At 46.8% G+C, this 26,808-nt stretch overlaps 1 protein-coding gene across 2 annotated transcripts in view; it reads right to left on the bottom strand.

Moving 5' to 3' along the window:
- Window positions 1-15,472: 15,472 nt before the first annotated feature.
- NUAK1 (NUAK family kinase 1) overlaps window positions 15,473-26,808 on the bottom strand; it is a 69,933-nt gene continuing 58,597 nt past the window's right edge. Inside the window, exons 5-7 of one of the 2 annotated variants that reach the window (XM_032645583.1) lie at window positions 24,768-24,887; window positions 22,848-22,980; window positions 15,473-20,035 (exon numbers count right to left, since the gene is read on the bottom strand). In XM_032645583.1, coding sequence (XP_032501474.1) covers window positions 18,882-20,035; window positions 22,848-22,980; window positions 24,768-24,887 — 1,407 coding nt within the window. In that variant the 3' untranslated portion in view covers window positions 15,473-18,881. The remainder of the gene's footprint in view (window positions 20,036-22,847; window positions 22,981-24,767; window positions 24,888-26,808) is intronic. The other variant, XM_032645584.1, reaches the window with a different exon arrangement.

The following is a 26,808-nucleotide window of genomic DNA, read 5'->3' as shown; positions in this document are numbered from 1 at the left end:
CAATCCTTGTCAGTGCCACTAGTCATCCTCAAAGATAACTTTTATAGGGGGAATCATCCGAGGCACCTTTGAATTGGGGCTCCCTCTCCCGGGTGTCTGAGCTTAGCTGTTTCCATTTAGCCTGGCCCTCACGCCAGTATAGTAACTCAGACCTTTTTTTAATCATTGTCCTGCGCCTGGTCGTGCTCCCAAAACCCTGAGTCAGAAAATAGGCTCCAAATGAGAGGAGGTTTCTGTTGCTGTTCTTTCTGGTGTTGGCCTGGCTCAGAGCTAAGAGAATGTGGAGCAGGAGAAGAGAGGATATGGTAAGGATGCTAGGTGGTGCCTGGGGTGCTGAGCGCACCAGGTGGGTCCCGTGACCCACGGAATGCTGTGACTGCTGGCTATTCCCGGGTGAGTGGGATTCTCAGGACTCCGTCCCATTTCCTGGCAATGCCAGGTGGAGAAAGCCAGCGAAGGGGACGGGAGAGCTGGTATCTGGTGTGGGTGGGCAAGACAGACAGAAGGCTGAGGCTTCCCCGTGGGGTTCTCACCAGAAGGGCCTCAGACATCCCTTGTCTATAGTTGAGGTTGAGAGAGGGCAGGCCACGTCACACAATCAACAACAACCAAAGAGGACTGACTCAGAACAGGTGTTAGAAGGCATATTTCACCAAGTAGGGAAAATAAAGCTCTGCCACGCCCAGGCCTCACAAGCCAATCAGAACTGTATCTGGCCAGATACAGTTCTGCCCACATTCAATCTATCTACCCAGAGTCCTCCGGACCGAGGACCAAATGGTACGCACCTGCCTCTTCTTTCCTCGGACGGGATCAGAACCTTGACTTTCACCCAGCTGAAGTCACAACAGGGAGAACCCAAGTGATGGGCTCAAGACTTTGGTGGCCTGGCTTCAAGTTTTAGCTCTGCCCAGTGCAAGCTCAGGACTCAAGAAAGCAGGTTCACCTCCCCAGGGCCTCAGTTCCCTCAGCTCTTAAATAGGGATCATAGTAACCCCCTGCTGGGTTGTCATGTGGATGAAATGAGTCGATGTAGGATAATTGTCATTAATTGTGAGTCATTTTGTGGCTTCCCAGCATCGGAAACTTCTAGGCCTATGACCCAGGCCAGAACAATCAGACACACCTGCCCAGGATCTCAAGACTCAAAATAAGGATCCTTGGAAGCAGGGAAGGGGGAGAATTCATTTTCGCAGCTCTGACCAGGGCCATTGCCTTCTCTAAGGCAGCAGTGCCCAGTGGCCGGAGGTCAGACCTGGCTGTGGTGGCAAAGCCAGTATGAGGGCAGTGTCCAGCCATGGCCGCTACACTCTTCTCAGCAAACAGGCTCTGTGTGGACCAATTTTGGCTGAATCCTGGCCATCCTGCTTCCTTTATATCCCCAAGCTTTCCGTTTTCCAAGACTTGTTTCCCAGATTTCCTGGAGATTCTGGGAGCTGGCCCATATTCTTTCATAAATTCCTTTTTTGCTCAGATCAGCTGGAGTTTCTTTCCGTTGCTTGCAACTCAGAGCCCTGTCCCTGGCACAGCAGTGGGAAGGACTTGCCACAGTGCCTGGTCAGCAGCAGGCCTTCGGCACATGCGCATCTCCCTCGGGATTAGTCTTCTGGTCCTGTTAGTTTGCCAGGGCTGCCAGAACAAAGTACACCAAATTTAGGAGCCTAAAGCAACACCCAGTTGTTCCCTCAGGGGCTCAGGAGACTGTAATCAAGGTGTTGACGGAGCTGCGTTCCTTTCTGGAAGCTCTGGGGAAGAACCCACTTGCAAGCTCATTGAGAGGTTGACAGTTCAATTCCTTGCTTCTGTAGGACTGAGGTACGGGTTTCCCTGACCTGTGGTCTCCTCTATCTACAAGCCAGCAACGGGTATTGAATTCTTTTCGTATTCCCCATCTCTTTGACTTTCCCTTCTGCTTTCTCCTGCTGTGAAGGGTTCGTGTGACTATTTTGGGCCCACCTGGGCCCATCTTCCTACCTTGATGTCAACTGATTCTAACCAAAATCACATCTATGAAGTCCCTCTACCATTAGGGCTGGAATCTTACGGGGGCTGTAATTCTGCCCATCACCCCCTCGCCCCCCAACCCACTCTACCATGCCTCAAATTTCTCCCCTTGCTAATGAAACAGCAGTAAAACATTGACCAGGTTAAACGGGGTTTGCATCCTTAAATGGGTTGATTGATGAGTCAAACCTCGAGTTATTTTACAGAGACAGCACTGCACATGTACAAGACCGGAGGCCGGGTCTCCAGGATGACCCGGGAATCTTCAGTCTACAGGGCTCAAAGAATAGAAATGCTGCCACCAGAGCCCTTCACGAAGCGAGAAGTGCTTCAATAAGGAAATTCTGGCCTCCAGCAGCCCGAAAAGCTAATACGGACGGATTGGAGACTAGCCAATCAGCCTCCAAGTTTGGAGACTAGCCAATCAGCCTCCAAGTTTGAAATTCCCCTGACCGTTTAAATTTCGCCCTGGACGCTGGATCGGGGAGATAGGTTTGCGAGCTTTGCCTTCTGTCTCCTTACCAGTGGACCTTGCAATACAGCTCTTTCTTTTCTCAAAAGCCGGCGCCATAATATTGGCTTCTTTGCGCATCAGGCGGTGAGCCCCTCCTCAGTAACTCTAAGACTGTTGCTCTCTCCTAGAAAATGTTTTCAAGCGAGGTCTGATCTGCATTTTAGAAAGACGACTCGGTGGCAGTGTGTACGAGGGAGTGGGGAAGGATGAAAGCAGTCGGGGAAATCAACTGGTGTGGGAGAGAATGAGGGTGAAAACCGGGGGCCTGCCAGTGGAAGCAGACGGCATGGAGAGTGATGGAGAAACCACCTGGTAGACGGAGGTCGGGAGGCGGGTGGGGAGGAGAAGCCAGGCCGAAAGAAGGCTGGTTCTTCCCAGTTTCCATCCTTCTTATCTGGTGCCATTAAACAAAATGGGAAACCAGGGAGGAAGAAAAGCGGGTTTGATGGGTGGGAAAAAATGGTTTTAATTTGAACGCATTGCATTGGAAAGGCCTAAAGAATATCACAGTGGGGCTTCCCTGGTGGTGCAGTGGTTGAGAGTCCGCCTGCCGATGCAGGGGACACGGGTTCGTGCCCCGGTCCGGGAAGATCCCACATGCCGCGGAGCAGCTGGGCCCGTGAGCCACGGCCGCTGAGCCTGCGCGTCCGGAGCCTGCGCTCCACAACGGGAGAGGCCACAGCAGGGAGAGGCCCGCGTACCGCAAAAAAAAAAAAAAAAAAAAAAAAGAATATCACAGTGAACATGCATCCCCAGGTCCCGGGAGGAAGCAGGGTGACCTTGAGGAAACAAAAGTTAAAGCCAAAAACAGTGAACACAAAGACAAGGGAGGGCGGAGGAACTCAGAGGGAGTGGAAAGTGCAGTCACGGGAGGGAGGATAAGAAGCGTCTCAAACATACTGACAGCGCCGCTAAGGAGTCAGATCCTGCTGGCTGTGCCCAGTCCGACCTGCGATTTTTAAGTCTCCATCTGCTGCGGAATCATGCACGTTGCCTTCCTGCCCCATGAAACGGTGGAAAGATCATGGGCTCAGGAATCCAACAGACTTAGGTTAGTACCTTAACCAGCTGTGTGGGCTCAAGCAAGTTACTTAACCTCTCTGAGGCTCAGATTCTTCAGGCACAGAATGAAATCAGTAATGCCTGTCTCAATAGGCCTGTGGATCTCTTTTCAGAGGCAGTAAGGTACAGCCAAAGGCCCCAGCGCCAGAATGACAGTGGTGAGCACAAGCTTTACAGTGAGAGGGACTGAACTGCCACCTGTCTTTGCCACTTCTTACTAATATAACCTTGGGCTCATTATCTAACCTCTCTGAGCTTTGGTTTCCTGGTCTAGGAAATAGAGGCAGTGATAGCACGTACCTCTGCTGAGGGTCTGCCCTGTGCCCGTCCAGATGTACTCTCCACCTTTTGCCATCTGCTCTGAGCCCTTGGAAGGTGACAATTACATCAGCAGATATCCCTGCCCGCTGGCTCCGGTTGAAGCTCAGCTGAGGGGGCGAGCTGACAGATGAGAGGAAGGGAGAAGAGTGACGTGGCCATTTCCAAGTTCCCTCCCTGCAGAGTCAGTGTGGAACAGAGTACGGTGCCCAGGTTGCCAGTCCCAGGGAAGGGTTCTAAACACTTCTGCCCACTGCATCTTGGTGCCAGAGTCACCAAGAAGAACACGACGCAGTCAAGTACCGGTTGGAGCAAAGCTTTACTGACACAGAAAAGAGGCAGGACAAGATCAGCTTCCAATAGTGGGTGTGGGTCCCTCCTGGCTGGCAGGTCTCTCCCAGTGGCTGATGCAGGGCAGTTGGCCCACGTGCACTCCTCTGTGCCACCGTGGAAGGAAGGACAGCTACAATAGTGGGGCTGGCTGGGTGCCATGTGACACACATGCTGTTAGACAAAAGAACACTCATCGTGCCTGAAGCAGGGAAAGCTAATCCCACCCAAAGTGGTAGGCCCAGCGCAGGTGGGGTGGGCCCTTTCTCTCTCTGTAAGGAAGCGGCCCTTAGGCAGCTGAGCGGAGGCCGAAAGACTGCCGGCCAGAGACTAACTCTCCCAACGGTCCCCTCAGGCTGCTGTTTCCCTCGATGACAGCTCCTATCCTTCCAGAGACAAGGACCTGCCCCCTTCCTCACATCATCCTCACCATCCCTCGCTGCTTCGGAAATTGTCCTTTTGTGACAATCTCCAGTTATCCTGTTTCATACCAGGACCCTGCCTGAAGCTGATGAGGAATGAATTGACTAATAGATGCCCAGGGCTTAGAAAATTTTCTGGCATAAACACTAAATGGTAGCTCTTGTGTTATTTCATAGGGTTTTCACGAAAATTTAATGAGCTAATTTTTGTAAAATGCTCGATAGCGTGTCTGACACAGAGGATGACCCCGATTCATGGCAGTACTAGGAGAGTGTTTATTCCTTGTGTTTTCACAAAGGGAGAGGAACTCCTTTGCTACTTAACAGAGGGAATGTTAGGAAGAGGGCCACATCTCATCCTTCTCTTCCCACTCTCTCCTGTAGCACACAGTGACTGATGGTCTAGCTGGTGAGACCAGAAAAGGGGCCCAGGGCAAGGTCACCCAAGGCCTTTTGGGGTCACTCTCTTGCTCAACACCCATCCACAGGAGTCCCAGCTTCTTCCCTTGGTCCCAGGTGAGGTACCCTACGTGGAGGAGGCTTCTCTGCCTCTGACAGCTAGACAAGTTCACCTGAAGGTAAGGAACAAAAGAAGCCCCATATGGCCTAAGGGCCAAGCTGTAGTCTCTGATTTTGTCTGATCATCAATAAAGCTAACACCTGGGTCGGTCTCTCAATGGAGTTAGAACCTGGAGCAGAAAAAGTGAAAATTGTTATCCTATCCTAAACTAGAAGTTGATTTGGTATCATCATCATCACCATTATTATTATTATTATTCTACCAAAAGATAACTTGCAAACAAAAGAGAAGCAGCATTCATTGCTTGGCTTTTTGAGGAAATATGCCATATGAGCCTGTTTTGCAAAGTCTGTCCAACCTCGTCTTCCCATACAGCGCACACCACGGTTCTTGTAGTTGGGGATGAAGATGCTTGTATGTTCAAACTTAACCTTCCTTAACATGGTCAACACTGTGGATATTTGTTATCCTGGCTGCTGAACATCTCTGAACGCTCATCCTTTGTCCAAAGAAGTCCCCACCTTATGAGGCTTAGTGCAAGGTAGAGGTTACTGTAGAAACCAGATAGTCACTTCCCTTGCCCCTAGGGTACAGGCGTGTGACCCAATCCCCACCAATTAGATAAACCCATGCCCAGCTTTGACCCACAGGCAGGCCCCACGTGTAGTCTATTCTAGGAAGGGCAGTGGCAGGTACCTCCAATTTTCAGTGGCATCTGTGCCAAATATTGTATCATTAATGGCCTGTCCCCAGCATCACCCTGTCAGACGTTGGCAGGGCAAGGGACAATGTCTGTGACCACTGGGGCTGGCGGGGGAGTCTCCACCTAACGAAGTCTACAACAGAACTGTTTCTGCACTTGCAGTCTCAATGTCTGACCCTCTTGAAGGTTCTGTGTTTACTAAACAGTCTTTAATAATTTCCATTTCTTCATAAAAGAACCAGAACTTGTTTCTAATGTTTGAAGCTAAGAACTCTGACTGACATAGCCATTGAAATGACAGCCCCTTGGACCATGAACAACATGAGGGCAGAGGCCAAGTTTGCCTTGACCACCATTGTACCACTAAGAGTTCCCTTTGGCTTTATCTCCCAGGTTATGCTCAGAGACTCTATCAGTCAAGAATTCTTTGGTTGCAAGTGACAGCAATCCAAAGCAAACTAATTAAGCACCCCCCAAAAAGGGACTAACTCTCATAACTGTAGTCTTGGGTTAATGTTTGCTTTAGGAACAGCTGAACCCAGCAGCGCAAACAACGCGACAGCGCACATTTCATGTACTTTCTTAGCTCTTTTTCTTTTTTCTCACTTGGCTTCGTTCTCAGGCCATCTTTCTTATCACTTGGTTATAAAACTGCCACCATCAGTACCTCTAGGTTTACATCATTCTCATGATAATTCCAGAAAGAAAAGAAAAAGAACACAAACCTCTCTCTCCCAACAGTCACACCTGATCACCCAAATGGCACTGATTGGCCTTGTTTGTGTTTTGGAGTAAACCCAGGACCACTCCCTGGGCTCAGGAGAACAGGAATTCCAACTAGATAGAATGGGTAAGGAGCTTACCCCTGCAGTGTAGAGGGCAATGACAGCTGGGTGACACCCCCCTGGAGTCGCATTGCTTTGGGCGGGACTGCTCCCCAGAGTGGTGCAGAAGTGATAAAAAGGGCAGATTTCCACCTCGGAACCGTAAGTAGCACAGAGTCTGCAGTCAAAAAAAGCTACTAGAATGGAAAAGAAACATCTTCTCCTAAGATTAATACAATTCGCTATCTCTCCTGCCTCACTGGCCCACATACACACACAGAAGGAAGAGGATTCAAACAGTTCTGGGGGCCCTGGAAAACGGCAGAGGAGCAATCCCAGTATTACTTAGGGGACAAAGCTAACGTCTCTTGTTACACCAGGAGGGAAAGGAAAAACCACGAACTGAAGCATAAACTTCCTAACTGTCAGGACCATGTCTGGCAGGCAGTGAATACCTCATCATTCTCAAATAGACCATAAGCTTCAGGAAGCCTTCAGTAAATATCCTATTATATTGACAGGAATAAAGTTGAGAAGGCGTGGGCTATGTTTGAGGCAGTAGAGGCTGAAAGAGAAAAGAAAAAAACCTTGTTTCTGATGTCCCTTTGTATCTCACTCATATCCAGATACTGAAATTGAACCACCGCAATGAACCAAGTATCATATTCCCAAAATATCTGCCAGACATTCTTGCCATTTCAGCCTCATTGAATTACTGTGTGGTGCAGCCTTAGAAATATAAATCACGGAGAAGCAGGAAATACGTTTATTTCATTAACCCATCTAGGCCTTCATTTAAGGCCTGCTTAAGCCTCTCTTAGAAACAGCTCTGCAACCTCACCCTGAAAATATTGGGTTGGCCAAAAAGTTCGTTTGGGTTTCTCCGTAAGATGTTACAGAAAAACCCAAACGGACTTTTTGGCCAGCCCAATACATTGCATTTTGTTTTCCAGCAGCAGCAAACCTGGTGATAGACTATCCTTTAATTCCTGCCTTTCCTCAAAAGTCCTCTCTTTCCAATTTAGTTGCCCAAATGGAGTGCAGAGCTTTAAGATGAGAACATCTTTGTATGGTTCTGTTTGTCATTTCTTGGTCTCCTGGGCAGTCGTTGGCCAGACTTGCTTCTCACTTCCATTCCAATCAACCAGTCACAAAGGGGAAGAAATTATTCCCAAGATTGGCAACAAACATCTGGATGGCATGCAAGAGCCCAGATGACCTTCGGCACAGAACTTGGTGCTCCGTGGAGGGGTTGCACATAAAAAATGCTCAACTGATTGCACAAGTAACGAAGACAGATCATTCGGTCATAGCAAGCAACTTTGCATGCTCAGATGACAGAGCAGATACAGAGCAGGTTTTAGGATCAGAGGCCCTGGAGTTAGATGGCCTGAGCTCGGATTCAGGCCATGCACTTACCAGCTGGATGACTTTTGAGCCCATGACTGCCCTTCCCTAACTTCCATTTCCTCAGCAGTATTAATGTTTACCTCCAGGGACTATTGAGAGGCAGCCTCAAGGAAAAACTGCGTATAGGGGGAAACTATAACCTACAAAACATTACCCACTTTGTTATTATTATGACACCCAGACCAAGGAAGGCAAGAGACACATACTTAAGTGGCTTGGCTTAAGGTAAAATTTCAGAGTGTATCCTTGCCACCTTTCCTGTGAGAACCCCCTTGCTTTCTCATCCTGTCCCGTTTCCCAAGAGGCCTATGTTGTTCTTCATTCTTATTCTCAGCACTTAATACGTTTCTCCTAAAACATTCATGACTGGCTCAGGCTTAGTGGCTTGATGTGTGATTCCTCCCAGGGGTATTGACGTTTAATAGGGAAGGAGACCCTAACTTCTCTCCTAACCACTAGAAGCTTCACCAGGCTCCTGGGAGACATCCTGAAAATGTCACCATCTGGGCCTTTCCCACATGATCGTGTTAAAGGTTTGGGAGAGTGAACAAGGAGAGGAAGAAGAAAGCAAAAGAGAACCTGTTGGGAGTTACTTGTTGCTCCCCAACGTGAAGAAGAGCCTAGTGCCTGGAACATGATAGCTGTTCCATAATCTTGAATGGATGAATAAATGATAGAATGAATGAACGAATGAACAAATAAGTGAAGAGCTGCCCCAATAGATTCTTCACTCACAAGGAAAAAATCAGTGCAAGCTCACTTTGGCAGGGCACCTCTGAGCAGTAGCCAACTACAATGGCAAACTCCCTGACTAATCCTTTTTACTGGAATTACCAGTAAGCAGAATAACTGACGTGCCTTTCACTGATTGGATTTTTACCCGCCTTCTTTCTGGAATGTGTTTTTAAAAAGAGGATGGGGGTGGTGAGGAAGAACACGATTTTCATAACAGTGAATGGAACAGGCATTGAAGTCTGTCATATCTGAGGCTAAGACCCAGTTCAGCCATGAATTATTTCTGTGATTGGGCAAATGACTAAACTTCAACTTTTACTTCTATCCATGAAGGAGAAACTCCTGTGGGATACTCCTTGCCCCACTGTTTAAAAAAAAAACAGTAATAATGTATTGTGGGGTTTAAAACATGTAAAAGTAAAACATGTGAGAACAGTAGCATAAAGAACAATGGGGGAAATGAAAGTTTTAATGTTACATATCAAGTGGCATAATATTGGAAGGTAGACTGTGATTAAAGATGGATGCAGTAAACCCTAGAGCCATCAATTTACAAAAATAAGAAGAAAATCTGTCTTCACGCAGCTATGTAGTTGCAGAAGGTCTGGGGGATTTCTAGCAGCCCTCAGACCATACCTTGCAAACTGCAAGAAAAAAAATATCTCCATATGTTCCACAGTGGGGTTCTGTGGCTTAAGATGCCCCAGCTACCTTTTTGACATCATCTCTAGCCATTCTTCCTACTGCTTCCTCTGCTCCAGACACCCGGGTCTTTGTTGTTTCTTGAGCCCCTCAAGTGTACTCCTTACCCAAGGCCTTTGCACTTGCTGCTTTCCTCTGGCTGAAGACTTTTTCAATACGGAGCTGTAGGGCTTACTGCGTAAGTGTCACCTAATCAATAAAGTTCTCCCTGTTGACCACTCTACCAAAACTACTGCCCCTCATCCCACCCCCATTTCCTTGTCCTGCTTTATTTCTTCCATTGACTTATCGTCATCTGTCATATTATTTATTTGTATGTTAATTGCCTGCCTCCTCCCACCCACCACTATTCTGGATCCCCAAAAGACCTTACCACGTGATTATGAGTTGTTTCTCTCAAAGGGGAGGCATTTTTCCATGCCTCTTAGTTCGTCATCATTATGCCCAAAATGGTGTTTATGAGAAGTCAGCCTAGGCAGCACCCACTACCACGGACCATCTGTACTTCACAGGGGTTAAACCCACAACCATGTCCTCTTTGGAGCTAACCAGCAGGCCTGGTTCAGAGGTCTGCATCGGACTTTCTGCTTTGCACACACATCCTTTTGTGTAGACTCCAAAGTCTGATGGCTGAAGCTTCTGCAAGACCCTAGGCACTGCTGAATCAGATGTTTTTCAGCTTCAGTGATTCACAAGTTCCAATTTGCAGAACTTTCTAAGGATAGCTATTTTGGGGAGCTCTTTTTCTCCGGCTACCTCTGAAATGAACTGTTCCCCACCCTCAGTTTCACCTAACAGCAAGGTGTTCCTCTGGAAGCCCAATCTGGGGCCATGCTTGTATACTGGCCCTGCTCTAGGCCTTGAAGACATGGCGATGCTCTGTGTTTAGTGTGATAGAAGCTGCTGTTGCAGTGCCTGACCCCAGGCAGGTCCATGCAGCCAAGCCTGACATCCTGTGTTTTCATGTAGCTCCAAGAAGTTGCTTTGTGCTCTCAGCTCTCTAGAAGCAGGGTCCCCTGAGGCACACCAGCACAGGAAAGAATTGTAGAGCTCTCTTGGGGGGGTACATGTGAATACACAGCTTTGGACAGAAGGGACCCAGCCACAGAAGACCTACTGTCCCATCTACTGAGTTCTAAGACACAGCAGGTTCTCAGGATGGGGAAAGACTCACTCTTCCAACCCATTTCACTCTAGAGTAATTAAGAAATTTGAATCAACTCTGTTAACTCCACCTGCTGAGACTGGGTCTTCTAGAAGCTGATACCAATGGGGTGCGGGGGGACAGTTGCTCTCCTGTCCATGTTTGTTTGGAGAATGCACAGACTTGGGCCAGTGTCTTCATTCCTGATGTTATCTGCTTAGCTCCTGCAGGAAAATGCCACTTCCATGAACAGGGATGGTGACAGGAGGGGGCATATGATCAAGGAGCCTGACTTGAAGAAGGATCATCCCGGGCTCACAACAGAGCAATTAAAATCCTGGGCTCAGAATCCGGTCAGCCCACCCTGTATTTGAATCCAGCTCCACATTTAACCATTGGATGACCTGGGCAAGTTACTGCATGTTTCCAACACTGTTTCCCCATCTTGGAGATAAGGGAACCCGAGGAACATTAAAAGAGGAGATGTATTAAAGGGTAGGCACACTGCCTGCAGCTCAGTCAGCACTTGGTAAATATTAACAATAATGATTTCTGTTTATGCTGGGACCACCACCCGCCAACCCATGGTAAACTGAGAGGAGCTGTGACAGGCATTGTTATGTGTCCATCTGATTCCATTTTACTTTTCACTTTCTAAGTACGATAGACTTGAAGACTATGCAGGAAGTTAGGTTGGGGTCAGGTGACTGAGTTCTGGCCAGTGGGATCTGAGCATAAATGATGGATGCCACGTACAGCCCTGCTCCTTAAAAGGCCCTGACTTGTGCTTTCTCTCACCCCCATTGGCACAGCTGGAAATGAAGGACCTCGAGAAGGCAGGACCACAGGATGAAAGAACCGCAGGACGGAAGTGCCTGCATGGAGACAGCATGACAGGAAGAGCTGCCCAAACTGTATTGCACTTGGTGAGAGTAAGAAACAGGCGTTTACCATATTGTGCCCCTGACATTTCGGGGTTTGTTACTTTCACATAACATAGCCCATCCAGACTAATCCAGAAATGAAAACTAGCTCAGGGAGTGGATGGAGGAAACTACTGGTGAAGATACAGTGGATATTCCCAGTCAGGTAGAGATGGGCAGTGTAAATTTTCATCAATAAGAAAATAATTGTCATAGTTTTCAAGCAAAGTTGATTGCTAATTTTCTATACAATTCCCTACTGGAACCAGAAAGTTGTAATAGCATGGGGCAGGTTTTATGACATGAAAACCTTACACCCCACTTTCTGGTCTTTACGGAGCATCACTGCTGCTCCATTTCCATACCCCAAACGTCACAGGATTCTGTGGATTAAAAACATCCTCTCCATAAATTTCAGTAAATTAGCAGTGAATTTCTGCAGTGAAAACATATTCTCCTTTTAAAATTGCATGTGTCTCATCTGGGGACCACCTGTCAAAGGAAGCAGCCACTTGTAATTAAGGATACACAAAATCATAAATGATCACAGCCAGTTCATGTTAGAATGTGGCCACAGATGTTTAGCAAAACACCAGACTTCCTGGACCATGGTTGTCATATACAAATGGGCCAGATATTAACCCTGTAAAGCTCTGTTTTGAAGACACCAAGGCCTTTGCATGTACTGTTCCCTCTGCCTGGAACGCTCACTCTTCATATAGCTAATTCTTCATCTTCAGACCTCTCCCCAAGGGTCACCTCTTCAGGTTTGCCTTCCCTGACTACCCTTTATACAAGAGGTATCCCTTCCCTTAATTCTTGACTCTGCACCCCATCCACTTCCTTTATAGCACTTACACAATCTGTAATTTTCAGGGATTTTGTTTACTTGTTTATTATCCATTTCTCTCCCTAGACCTACGTAACCATGAAATCCACCATGATCTCTAAAATTCCAAATATATGAGCTAATAAAGCCCCTGTAGAGTTTAAACCATTTTCAGCTGAATTTGCTGATGTTACACCTGATTTTTACAGCTAAAAATCTTCCTAACAAATCTCTCTCCTTTCTATAGTATATTATCGTCTTTCCTGATCTTTTGTATATAAATTAAAAATCTTGTATGTGTCAAGTCCTGTATTAAGTGATTTATTTAATCTTCACAATAACTCTGAAAGTTAGGAATCATTTAATGCTACTTTATAGGTGAGGAAATTAATGTCCAAAAGTTGTAACTAACATGGGTTACTTTTTGTCAAGCTTGCATCCCTTCTTGTGGGACAGGTGCCCTCCCCAACTCTGTGATTCTGAGGGAGCTGTCATTCAAGTATACCACAAGGGTAGGCACAGGATCGAGGCTAGCCAATTGGAGCATCTCTCCACCTGGACTCTGTGACTGGGCCAGAGGGAGACAAATGACCCAAAAAAAGCCAATCACAGTCCTTTCTTGGCACATAAATGCTAGGATAGTAAGAATCTCTCTCTGACTCTAGGATCACACAGTAAGAAGACCTCATAACCCTGTTACTACCGGGAGATCTCTTGCTGCCATACAGAGAGAGCCTGCCTAAGAGTAAAGCCCACATCCAGCGAGAGTGAGTGAAAAAGAGGCCAAGGGCATCACTTGAACTCCTGGATCCAGCTGTGCCTGAGACATACATCTCGGACTCCTCAGTTGCAAGAAGCAGTAAACTTGTCTTATTACTTAACACGGTCTGAGTTGGGTTTATACCACTTAATTCTCTTGATTTTCCTCAAAGTGACCACTTCCCATTAACCTCACTGACCTATCAGTTGACAATATGTCAGCTGCGCCAATCCAGCCACCCCTATTTCCTCTCTACCCCTTACATGTCACATGTGGTCCAGCCTCTAGAACAGGCATACGCTATTCCTCCTACCTGACTGCCAAATTATGTCTTTCTAAAGGGGTTCACTTTTATTTTTTTACTTTTTTGTTGACGTATAGTTGATTAACAGTATTGTGTGTCAGATATACAGCAAAGTGATTCCGTTTATTTTTCCAGATTCTTTTCCATTCTAGGTTATTATAAGATATTGAACATAGTTCCCTGTGCTCTACAGTAAATCCTTTGTTTATGTACTTTATGTATAGTAGTTTGTATTATTAATCCCATATTCCTAATTTATCCCTCCCTCCCTCTCTTTTCCCCTCTGGGAGCCATAAGTCTGTTTTCTATGTCTGTGAGTCTGTTTCTGTTTGTATCATTTTTTAGATTCCACATAAAGTGATATCATGTAATATTTCTCTATCTGAGTTACTTCACTCAATATGATCGTCTCTAGGTCCATCCATGTTGCTGTAAATGGCAATATTTCATTCTTTTTATGGCTAAGTAGTATTCCATTGTGTGTGTGTGTGTGTGTGTGTGTGTGTGTGTGTGTATATATATATACACACACACATATGTCACATCTTCTTTATCCATTCATCTGTTGATGGACACTTAGGTTGCTTCCATGTCTTGGCTATTGTAACTAGTGCTGCTATGAACATTGGGGTGCATGTATCTTTTCAAATTAGAGTTTTCACCTTTTCCAGATATATGCCCAGAAGTGAGATTGCTAGATCATATGGTATCTCTATTTTTAATTTTTTAAGGAACCTCCATACTGTTCTCCATAGTGGCTGTACCAATTTACATTCCCACCAACAGTGTACTAGGGTTCCCTTTTCTCCACACCCTCTCCAGCATTTAGCCAAAGGGGTTGACTTATAGGTGAACTTCCCCTTAGTCTCTTATCCTGCACGACTGACAGGCCCATTTGCTAACAGCAGTAGAGACCAAAGCAAGAATTAAGAGTCTCCAGACCAGGCAGATTGTCTCAAACGTCCTATTTTAAAAGTCAGTGAATACTGCCCTGTAAAGAAAGGACTATAGTTTCCCATTCATAATGAGTTTCACTCTCAGGCTAACTTCACAGAAATTCTCTCCTTCCTTCTTCAAAGCCCTGTTAGAGTTTGGCAAAGGTAGCAATTAATATACCCACGAGTCAGATGAGAACACTGAGGCCCAAAGAGGTGAAGAAATTTGACTCAGTAGCAATCATCATGTCCAAACTGGAAAGTTGCACTTTTGTTGGAAAGTCAGACTTCTCTTGCTTGGATCCCTAACACTGATATTCAGTGCACAGCATGACTCTCTAATATTAGAGACTAGGGGTAGGATTGGATGTCATTTGATATCGTGACTGGGATCCAGGAACTCCTCAATCTTACCCTGTTATCCATCCCTCTTTCCAAGAGCTTCCTGAGGGTCTGTTAGCACAAAAAACAATGGCAAATGGGACTAAGGACGGCATTTTATTATAGGCAGAGCAGTGGCCTTCCCCATTAGGAAATATGGCCCAATGATTTGGACTCAGAGCAACCATATGATCGCTTTGTCTGCCCTTGGGATAGAGGGAGGCTGAGGCAGCGGGCAGGCAGAGGAGACTGACATGTGGGGAGCAAGTGTGGCTACGGGTTAACCTCTGATGCCATCTCTAGTCCAGACTGTGGGAAAAGGGTCAACTTTTTGGAAACCAGAACTGAGAACATGTAAATTTGGAAGCTATGGGGTAAGCCAAGGTGGGTCACAAAACCAGGGACGAGAAAGTGAGGCTACAGAAGGAGAAGAATGAAACTGGCATGCAAGGAGGAGCAGAAAAGAGGGCCTGGGTCCTACTTTTCCAGTTTCTGGTTGCAACTGCACGGCCAGCTACATTTCCTCTTCTGGGAACTTCGAAGAAATTCCCCCTTTGTGCTTAAGCTAACAGGTGGGTTTCTGTTACTTATACCCATTCTGTCATTCTCTTAACTAAGAGGAAAACCACCAAATAAAGAAGCAACGTCCCAGTTCAGTTCATGGCAATTTATTTAATTTAAAAATAAAAACAGAAACAAAAAACAAATCAGTTTCCAATGAAAATACAAACACTTTGGGTGGTTAACCAGCTTTTTTTTTTTCCCCTGTAGGCTGTCCTGGGCTCAAACCAATCAAATGAATGAAAACCAATTTTGACTGGAGACATAAAGCATGTTGCACCGTTTAAATTACACCAATATATTATTATAATACCTTTGAAATGCCTTTCAGACCAATAAATAAAAAAAGACAAATTCAAATAAAAAAGTCAACTTTTTATTACCAAAAAAAAATAGAAATTAAATAAAAGTCACAACACGGATTTAAAAAAATGTGCAGTCAAGTTTCTCTCTCTCTCTTCTTTTTTTTCTTCTAGGAATGATACCATGCCAGTAAATCCCTACAGAACATTTCCAGTTTGGCAATAAGCAGTCAGTCAGTCATTCACATTTGTACTCAAGACAGCAGGCGTGGCCAACACTCACCAGAGTCTCACCCTGAAAGATGCACCTTGTCATCTGCAGAAGCAGCACCTTGTAACAGGGATGGAAATTCAGAGAGTACTTGGCATTTTCATTTTGCCTGGGGTCTTGAAGCACTTCCTGAAAACTGATCATGCCTTGAAATTTACCTGTAAAAAGAAGTATAATTCTACTCCTTTGGCAGATGTGTAAACTAAGACACTGAAAGGCCCACAGAGGCAAGGAAAGGACCAGGAGAGCTGACCTTGAATCTCCTGCTTGGTCCACCAGGTCATCAAAGTGTCTCTCACTTGTAATTCCATGGAAATGAATCAAGCATAATTTCCTTGGCTGGGATTGGCTGGAAGGGATGATAGGACTTAATCAGGAAGCAAGGGAGCTGCTTTGAGGGCCTGTCCCTCTATTCCAAGTTTTTCCTTAAAAGGACAGAGTCAACATCACGTCCAGAATCAGAGGATGTTAGCAGAATGTCAGAACTAGGCAAGGCCTGAGAGACCAGCTAATCTACCCCTCCAGCCCTCACTGAAGGGAAAACTCAGCCCTGGAAATACTGCAGGTGCCTGAGGCCACCAGCACACCAGGATTAAACTCAGGGTCTCTTCCTCTGAGTGGAGGACTGTCTTTACCACAATCCACTGTCTGGTTCTACTGACAAAAGAGAACATACATGTGTTTTGGGGGTGGGGATAGAATGACATTCCTTAATAGTGTCATTTTTACTTGAAGATTGTAAGGATGGAAAATACCAAACAGACACAATCACCTGGGCAAGAGGAAAATACACCAACCCGTAGGTAGGTGTTATACCTAAGTCATACTGACAGCTACCAACCAGGCTGGCTGCCACGCATGAGGGACCAGCAGTGTGGCAGTGCAGGCTGTCCAGAAAAGGTTGCATAAAATGAGACAAGGAGGGAGCTTTAGAGATTGCAGAATGCCCTCCGCGCACCCACACGCCCCATACACAGTTTGCTAGCTACAGAATTTTCTTCCCTTTGAACCTATCTTGGAGTTCAGGAAGGAGGTGGAATTGAATGAAGGGAAACTGGAAAGCTTCCCATATTACACTACTCAGCTCAACCCGAAGGGACGCACAAGCCAAAACCCCGGAGCTGGTGACAAGGGGAGAAATGGAGCCATCTCCTTAGGGAAAAGGGCAGTTTCATTCTAATCAATGTTCGTAGTACCTGAAGGTGAATTCCTTCTCTTCTCCCCATGAACTATTATCTGTTGGTTTTCCCCAAAATACCCCCAAGACTAGTTCTCCTTAAATGTCTAGGTGACTTTTGTAAGTCAGCCATCCTGAAACAAAGAGTTTCAATTAGCTGGGGCCAGTAGAACCTGAAGTTGTCCCAAACTCCCAAATAAGACCATTAATTCCAAACTCGGTATCTGAAGATGCCCCACTGTGGGCGTGACATCTGATCACCTGTAATCCGGGTGTCTAGAAGTTACACTATGTTAGCTATGTTACTTTTCAAGCTAAAAGCCCTGTCACACCTCTCTTCTGCCTCCTCCAGAACCATCTGTAGGACTTCCAGGGAAGTGTTCCCTCTCCTCTCTGCTTCCTCCCAACCCACTCTGCTCTTTAAGCACCTTATTCATCTGAGTGGCTGGAATGCTCCCCCTAAAGCCTAGGAGTTCCAGGCAGGTAGGACACAGAATACCTAGATTCGTACGGGGAAACACCTTCTGCCTGACTTACCTTTCCTCATCCAAATACCCCACCTACACACAAACTCCCTAGAAGCAAACTCGCCTACCTCTGAGGATTCCATGCTCAGTGGATGGGGAAACCGTTTGCTACGAGTAAACAAGGTTAATGGTTGAGCGAGTTACTCCTTTGGGAACTACGGACGATATCACATTCAATTCAAAACAATCACACAGGTCAGAACCCACAAGGCAGCATTCCAGTTAATATTAAGATGTTAAAGAAATTGACAAGTTGTCCCCTTGCTGGTGTGGATCAACTTCCACTCATCTGCAAAAGATCACAGAGGGTTCCAAGCTCTGTTATACACCGTAGTTTTGACCTCTGACACCACCTCTTTTTCCCTGTCTACCCTTGGAGGTTGTGCTGAAGAGCCAGGAAGACACCAGGAAAGAAGAGGCAGACAACAAAAAGCCAAAAAATCACCACGGGCTGACTCTAAGTCCTTAGCAGGGTTCAGAGCACTCTCTCTCTGACCAAGGCCCTTGTCTTCCATTCAAGGTAGAGTGGCAAATTAACAAATGCCACACGAGTGGCATGAAAGAGATAACATAGATCCCACGGGATCTACACTAGCACTCCCAGGGCTTAGCCAGGTCAAGGATGGCAACTACACGGCATGAGTGCTACTGCACCCCTTCCCATCCCCATGGCAGCCAATACTATTCAATCACAGCACTCCTTCCCACTGTCTGGGCTACTCAAACCAGCACACCCAGCAGCCCCTATCCATCGATTACCGATTCAAGCTCAGATAAAATCTACGTGCCCACCCCCTGCAGGCAGACCAAGCCTGCTAACGTGAGGAGAGAAGGAGCGAGCTCTGAGTTCACCCCAGTCTGTCTTGCCCTCCTCCAGAAGCACGTGGACGACTTCTAGGGAAACGTTTCCTCTCCCATATGCTCCCTCCCCACCCCCTAAGTGCTGGCCAACACCACCTCCCCTGGACTCTCGGAGGTGCCATAAAGCAAATGCCAATGAGGATCCCACTTCTGACTGGCAGTTGGCAGGACTGGCCAAGAGCCCACTTCTCCCTCATAGGCACTGGCTCAAGGCTGCAAATTTGGCCAAAGCAAGACAGCACCGATCCTTTTTCAGTCTGTTGTCATGGCCAGCAAAGAGGTAACCAGCTCTGTCCATAGCCCAGTCACCACTCCCACTCCTCCCTTGTACCCACCCCGACCCACCCTTGCACCCTGGGGAGCTAGTTGAGTTTGTTACAGATCTCCAGCGCTTTCTTGTAGACCTGAGTCACATCGTCCATGTCCGTGAGGAGGGAGAAGCTGCTGTCTCCCAGCCGGTTCCGGTACCGCTTCAGGTACTGGGGCCGGGGCCGGTTCTGGAGCCCCTCAAAGTCCTGGATCTGGAGGAAGTTTTCGGCAGAGACGCAGCTGCGGATGCGCTGGCGGGCAGGGCGATTCTCCTGCAAGTCGAGCAAGTCGAAGGAGTCGCTGGACAGGACGCTGTCGTCGCTGATGACGCTGGAAGGCCGGCTGTAGCTCCGGGAGAGGCCCTCGGCAGGGATGCCGGGCTCCAGCAAGGATTCCAGTGTGGGCATTTCGGGGCTGGCCAGGGCCTGGTCCATGGTGCTCTCTGAGTACTTGCTGCTGTGTTTCAAGATGCCCTTCCTGTGGCAGGAGAGGCTGTGGGACGTCACCCTGGCCGGATCCGGGGGGCTCGGGGAGGGGATGCCGCCACCCAGCCCATCGTTACTGTCCAGCAGCTCCGAAGACTCGCTGCGTTCCGGGGACGAGTAGTAACCCGATTCTCTCTGCTGGGTCTTTTTCAAGATGCCTTTCTTGGGCATCGTGGCCGACTGTTTTGGGCTGAGTTTAGCTGGCACCTCCGCCTCGGGGGCGCTTGGCAGGGGCACAGCAGTCCGGCACAAGTCCTGCTCCAGCTTGAAAGCGGGGGGTAAGGCAGGGCTGACGACGCCTTCGATGAAGCCGGTGCTGTGAGAGCGATGCTCGCTGTTGCTCCGCTTCTTCAGGATCCCTTTGGGCCGCTTGGAACTCACCTTGGATGGGCTCTCAGGCACCGAGTCCTGGCCGGACTGAGCAAAGTCGTTCTCTTTCTTGGACTTCTTCAGCGACCGCTGCCGCTCCAGCATGACCTCGGGGGCCCCGGGTTTCGCCAAGCCCTTAATTTTGGCTTCAGCCTCAGCCTGTAGCCCTGTGGAACGGTGGTGCCAGTCGATAATGCGGGCCAAGAGTGGGGACTCAGCGCTGTGAAGGGCATCGCAGTCACAGACGCTGCTCTTGTAGCCCCAGTTCACCCACCAGTGGTTGGCAATGTCCTCGATGGTGGCCCGGCGGTCGGGGTTCACCATCAACATCCACCGAATGAGGCCTCGGGCATCTATGGGACAAGAAGCAGAAGGAACGATACATTTTACGGGAGTTTTGGGCTTTCCAAAGCTGACGCTCCGGGGGTGCAAAGGAGACACACTCATTTGAGGAAAGATCCAAATGGAGCCCTGGTGAAGCCACGCTATGGAGCAGGAAGCCGTAGCCTTCCAGACTGTCCATCAGAAAGCGTCATCAGGACTCAGAGCCACAGGCCAGTGGGCTATCAGAGCCCGGCATGTTTCTCCACGCTACTGACGGAATGTCAAACTGCTGACCTTCCATCCACTCAGATCTGTATAAAATGGGGAAGGCCAGGTAACCAAGAAAGAATCCAGACCTGACCCCAAGCAGGGCCCCACCATTCCTTTGGTGGATATCGTTTTACTAAATGGGAAAACAGGTATAGATTACCATGGCTTTTAGTCCTCCAAAGTTAGGTTTATATAAACACACAGCGCTCAGGTCACCAGGAAAATGTGTCAGCACAAAAAGGAAATTTAGGGCTGAGATGGCAAGGAAAAGGCTTCTCATCAGAGAGGGAGAGACAGAGAAGGATGGAGAGGTGTTCACACCTGGCACGCCTGGGCCTTGAGAGGGGGCCGTCCCCAAGGCTGGCCTGACCCGGGCCTTGGCCGGGCTCTGAATCCCACACCCAAGTGCTCACCTCCTGTCCCTCTCTGACATAAGCCATAGCCTACCAAGCTGTCAGATCAGAGAGCTGATCTCTATCTGCTATCCGTTTACGGCCTGTCTGAAAAACTCCATTTGTCAATTTCTGCTGCCAAAGAATTAGGGGAAAGCCCCAAAGGGATGTTGAGGAGGCCACAGGAACCAACAGACTCTCACAGCTTATAAATCGCCTTTTAAGATCAAACCGTGCTCCCCAAATGGGGGTTGAATTATATCCTGGGAAGGCGCCACCTCCCCTCAGCTACTTATGTAGCTAATGAGTAACTGGCCAGGACCTGGCAATGGAGCCAGGGGTGAGCCGCAGCCCTGAAGAGTTAACAGGAAGTTCATTCATTCGGTCAATAAACGTTTTCTGAACCCCTGTAGTGTACCAGAAACTGTGCTGACACAAGTTAGCTGGTCAGGCAAAACGGCTGCCATAGATTTCACCCAGAATTTTCTAAAAACAAACAAAAATACTCGGGTTAGCTTATTGAAAAAATGTACAGACATAGATATCTGCATTATCTATACCTGTTTATACATATAAAATACTCAGTGCTCATTATTCACAGATTCTGTATTTGTAAATTCGCCTACTCATTAAAATGTATTTGGAACCCCCAAATCAATACTCAAGGTGCTTTCCACGAACTGGCAAAAAATGTGAATTACCCCCCCCCCCCACACAATGCGCATGTGTGTTCCCAGCTGAAGCAGAACCAGGTGACAAGGCACTGCCTTCTTGTTTCTGCTCTCATGCCGTAAGCAAGTTTCACAGTCCGTTTAGTTCATGCTTTTCACATATTTGCACTTTTTATTGGTGATTTCACTGTTTAAAATGGCCCCCAAGCGTGGTGCTGAAGTGCTATCTGGGGATTCTAAGGCCAAGAAGGCAGTGATGTACCTTACGGAGAAAACATATGAGCCAGATAAGCCTCATTCAGGCATGAGTTAAAGTGCTGTTGGCCGTAAGTTCGATGTTCATAAATCAACAATATATTTTAAATGAGGCGTCTGTAAACAGAAATATACATAAAACGAGGATATGGATTGATCAGTTGACAAAAACGTTGTGACCAGAGGCTCCCAGGAGTCGAGCCCTGTATTTCCCTATGAGTAGTGCTTCAGTATTCACAAACTCAGCGTTCACAGCAATGTTATAGGACACAACTGCGGCAAATAATGAGAATCAACCGTGTGTGTGTGTATATACACACGTAGGATGCGCGTACTGCAATATACGAAGTGTCTGTTAACCACATTCCAAATACGGCCACCTGTACACACCCCTTCTGCACTCAAACAATGCTCTCCCATCAAGAGATGGAGCTTATGGCCTTGGGCGCTTCGACCAATAGAACGTGGCAGAAGTGACATCATCTGGCTTCCAAGCAGACGTTAAGAAGGCCTGGCAGCTGCTTCTTCCTCCATCTTCGAGCCCTGAGCTGCTATGTAAGAAGTCCACGCTCCTTCCTAGAGAGAGAGGCCTGGGGAGGCAGCTCATGGGGAGAGAGCCCACACAGAGGGGCCCCGAGGTGTCCCCACAATCGGCCCCAACTCCAGCTACCGTCTGATTGCAACTGTAGGAGAAACCCAAGGCCGGCCAGAAAAGCTCTAACCAATCCAGGGAATCAAGAGATAACGGCTAATAGATGTTGTTTAAACTGCTGAGTTTGTTTGGGTGTGGGAGCGGGATGGGATAGACTTGTTCTGTGGCAACAGGTCATGAAACAGCACCCATGTGCCATACCCCCCGGCCAGGGCAAGGTGTACAGAAGAGCAGCTGCCACCCTTAGAGTCTACTGAGCGGGTTTCATGTCTACGTGGACTGGAAGGGACTTCACGTAATACCTTTTCCAAAATGTGAATTTATAGTGGAGAAACAGAATCTAAACAGGGTAAGGGCCTTGCCCAAGTTCACACAGCAAGCAAACAGGACGCCTAGCCTGCAGAGTAGAACAACTGTTCTGGAAATATCACAGCGGGAAGGTTTGGGGAAAGTGGCCTAATAAGCCAGCTCTGCCAGAAGGCAAAGATCTGGGGGGAAGAAAGAGGAAAAAGCAGGAGTCTCCTTACAGACATGGACACAAAAGCAGAAAGTGTGAGCTGGCCTCGCCCGGCTTAGCTGCTGACCCTCCGTGGGCACACACCTGAGGGCTGCGTGGGCTCCCGGTACTCTCCACTGCTGATCTGCCGAATGAGGTTTTTGTGATCGAAACCATCGAAGGGCATTGTTCCATAAACGAGAGTGTAAAGCAACACGCCCAGGGCCCAGCTGTCCACCTGGAGCAGAGAGACAAGACATATAGGAGCTGGGAAGTAGATTCCCTTCCAAACCATTAGCATCACAGACCATGAGCAGCCACCCTCAACGACCCCAGGAATGGAATTTAGCACCTGGCAGACAGGTTCCCACCACAGCCTGACACCTGATAGGCAGTGCACCTGGGGCCTGTTTCAGAGCCTGACTTTTTCGTTGCAAACTGAGACCAACAGTCCCAACCCATAGAAGAACTTTCTTGAATAGATGATATTCTTTGATCCTCACTATAATCTTGTGAAACAGGTAGGGCCCCGGATTATTTTCAGCCCTATTTGGCAGATGAGAATACTGAGGTCCAAGGAAGTTAAATGGTTTCTCCAGAGGCCCCTCCCCATCCCAGTGATGGAGGTAAGACTGGAACATAGGGTTCTTGACTCCTAATCCAGGAATCCTGCACCTTCTTCAAATGGATCAGGGGTTGCAAACTCAAATGCTTACAAGAGCCAGGCAGACAACAAACATGAACAAAGAAAGAGAGACGGTGGGGTACCATGTGGAGTGTTGGTTTGAAGACAAACTGTAGAGGGCATTCACCCATCTTACACAGGCAGCCTCCTCTGGCTAGTTGCTGTCACATAGTAATATAGGCCCAGCACTGCTAGATCCTTTGTTTTTTCAAGAGAAGTCAGAAAACAGACTTTTATGTGAAATCTCCCATTTATTAAATGTTCAATTTTTTTTTTAGAAAGATGGCCAAATAAAGCACTCTTGCTGGCCAGATCACAGGCTGCCAGCTTGTAACCTCAGAAACGGATCATCGAGGATCAAAGCAGCATTCATTATCTGTGATAAGTTTACAGTGTCAAGTTTCTGCAATGTTGTAAATTGGACCTTAGGCTCCTCCCTTACATTCTTGTTTTGGAAAGACTTTCTCCTTACTGCAAGTGACGGAGGCTCTTGGCATCCATCTCTTTACCCTCTAGCCCTGCCCCGAACACTCTCAAACAGATAAATACTTGGAAGGAAACATTTCAACCCACTGAATGGCTGCTACTTAAAGTATCCTGAGTGGATGAATCTCTCTATAAATAGAACTATCTCTTTAAACATGAATAATCAGTCACAACTCACCCATTTTCAAAACGATATTTTCACATACCTGTGTCTTACAGTGGCCCTGAAAGCTTTAGGCACACAGAGAAATGTACTTCTCATGAATCAGAAGATGCAATTAAAATGTATTTCCTTGATCAGAAATACATGTTGTCAAAGATACACGCAAAAAGGTTCGCTGCAGAGTGAGGCTGTTTGCTTTCTGTCTTGCTTGTCTTACTACCATAGGGAACAACTGAAAACAAGCTGTCTAACACTAGGGAAGTGAATAAATAAATTACAATGTATTCATACAATAAAACATCACGTCATCGTTAAAAACCATGTTTTTAGTAATAGCAAATTCAGAAAAGTCACAATTTTAAGTTAGTAATACAAGGCGAGATGTACACATATAATAGTGACCTCAATTGTTTGAAATACAAGATCTACACTGGAAAAAAAAGCCTAAGAAGAAGTCACATAAATATTACGTGGTTATCTCTTGTGGGGAGATTGCAGGCAACTTTATTTTCTCTTTTAGGCTGCTCTGGATTTTTCTCCCAGGTGTGTATATTATGGCTTTTATAATCATATAAGGAAATGGTTCTTTGTTTGCTTGTTTTTATGTTTGTTTGGTTTTTTAAAGTATTCCTACGTTCAGTTCTTTTCTCCCCTCCAGCCCCCCACCATACACACCAGGCAAGCTGCTCACCTCCGGCCCTCGGTAAGGCCTCCCGTTGACAATTTCGGGAGAGGCATAGAGTGGGCTCCCACAGAACGTTTGCAAGAACTTGTCCTTCTGGTACAGGTTGGAAAGCCCAAAGTCGGCAATCTACAAAGAGGAGCAAGACCCAGGGAGCCTGTTAGCGTTACAGTCAGCGTCTGCATCAGCTCAGCTCACACCACACGGACCAAAGCAGCCGAGGCGTCCCTGCGTGGCTCTGCCAGCTGGGTCACCCTTTTCTTTCTTTCTTTCTTTCTTTTTTTAACTTCATTATTTTTTTTTTTAACATCTTTATTGGGGTATAATTGCTTTACAATGGTGTGTTAGTTTCTGCTTTATAACAAAGTGAATCAGTTATACATATACATATGTTCCCGTATCTCTTCCCTCTTGCGTCTCTCTCCCTCCCACCCTCCCTATCCCACCCCTCCAGGCGGTCACAAAGCACCGAGCTGATCTCCCTGTGCTATGCGGCTGCTTCCCACTAGCTATCTACCTTACGTTTGGTAGAGTATATATGTCCATGCCTCTCTCTCGCTTTGTCACAGCTCACCCTTCCCCCTCCCCATATCCTCAAGTCCGTTCTCCAGTAGGTCTGTGTCTTTATTCCTGTCTTACCCCTAGGCTCTTCATGACATTTTTTTTTTTCTTAAACTCCATATATATGTGTTAGCATACGGTATTTGTCTTTCTCTTTCTGACTTACTTCACTCTGTATGACAGACTCTAGGTCTATCTACCTCATTACAAATAGCTCAATTTCGTTTCTTTTTATGGCTGAGTAATATTCCATTGTATATATGTGCCACATCTTCTTTATCCATTCATCCGATGATAGGCACTTAGGTTGTTTCCATCTCCGGGCTATTGTAAATAGAGCTGCAATGAACATTTTGGTACATGACTCTTTTTGAATTTTGGTTTTCTCAGGATATATGCCCAGTAGTGGGATTGCTGGGTCATATGGTAGTTCTATTTGTAGTTTTTTAAGGAACCTCCATACTGTTCTCCATAGCTTTTGCACAGCAAAGGAAACCATAAACAAGACCAAAAGACAACCCTCAGAATGGGAAAACATATCTGCGAATGAAGCAACTGACAGAGGATTAATTTCCAAAATTTACAAGCAGCTGGGTCACCCTTTTCTCTGCAGCCCTGAGCTTTCATGAAAGGACCAGTTGGCACAACTGGGCCAGTGATTCCCGACTGCAGTCCCTGGCACCCACTGCATGCTCTGTTACTTAAGATCGCTCCTTGCAAGGACTCTATTTTCACGTCAGTGTAGACTTGTCCTGAGAAATACCCACAGAATCACATGCTCGATGTTTCTGATGAACACTACAGTGTGTAACTATTAATCTGAGACCCGTCCGTCTGTGGCCTACCTAAAATCTCACTGCCTTCCTCCACAGTGGTGTACATACCTACCTGTGCACTGGACATCACCACCTTTTATAGACCTACGCACCAATCAGAACTGTGTTCTGCCCACCTTGGGACCCTAGATGAAATGGACCCACAGCACCGGGTTCTGAGTCATCACACTGCAGCCCAAACTCTGCCACTAGCCATCTGTGGGACATGGAGCAGGTCCCTTAGCTACCCTGAGCCCCAGTTTACCACCAGAAAATGGAAACCCATGATCCCTATGCTCTTCTGGATCACAGGATTATTGTGAGAACGATTAAAAAAAAAAAAATTAATCAAGGTGAACGAAAAAGTGCCTTGAAACTTTGTCTACAAGTTCCAGACAAATGTTTTCCCTAACCTTGCTTCTCTTGTATCGCACACCCCTTGGAATCACTCTCTTCTCCTTTGGCTTCTTGAAGTGTTTTACTATCGTTTATGGCAGCGCTCTTCTGTGTGTGTGTGCACCTATTCATATATACATATAATGTATATATGTTACACGTATATACGTATTATCACATATATATGTATAATGTATATATTATACATGTACACATCATCACATATATCACATTCATATAATATATATTACATATGTACTTACATATGTATATACAAA

Source organism: Phocoena sinus, chromosome 10 (genome assembly GCF_008692025.1).
Source record: "Phocoena sinus isolate mPhoSin1 chromosome 10, mPhoSin1.pri, whole genome shotgun sequence".
In the NCBI taxonomy this organism is placed as follows: Eukaryota; Metazoa; Chordata; class Mammalia; order Artiodactyla; family Phocoenidae; genus Phocoena; species Phocoena sinus.
Note: the sequence above shows the minus strand (reverse complement) of the source record. Positions and strands in the feature narration are given on the sequence as shown.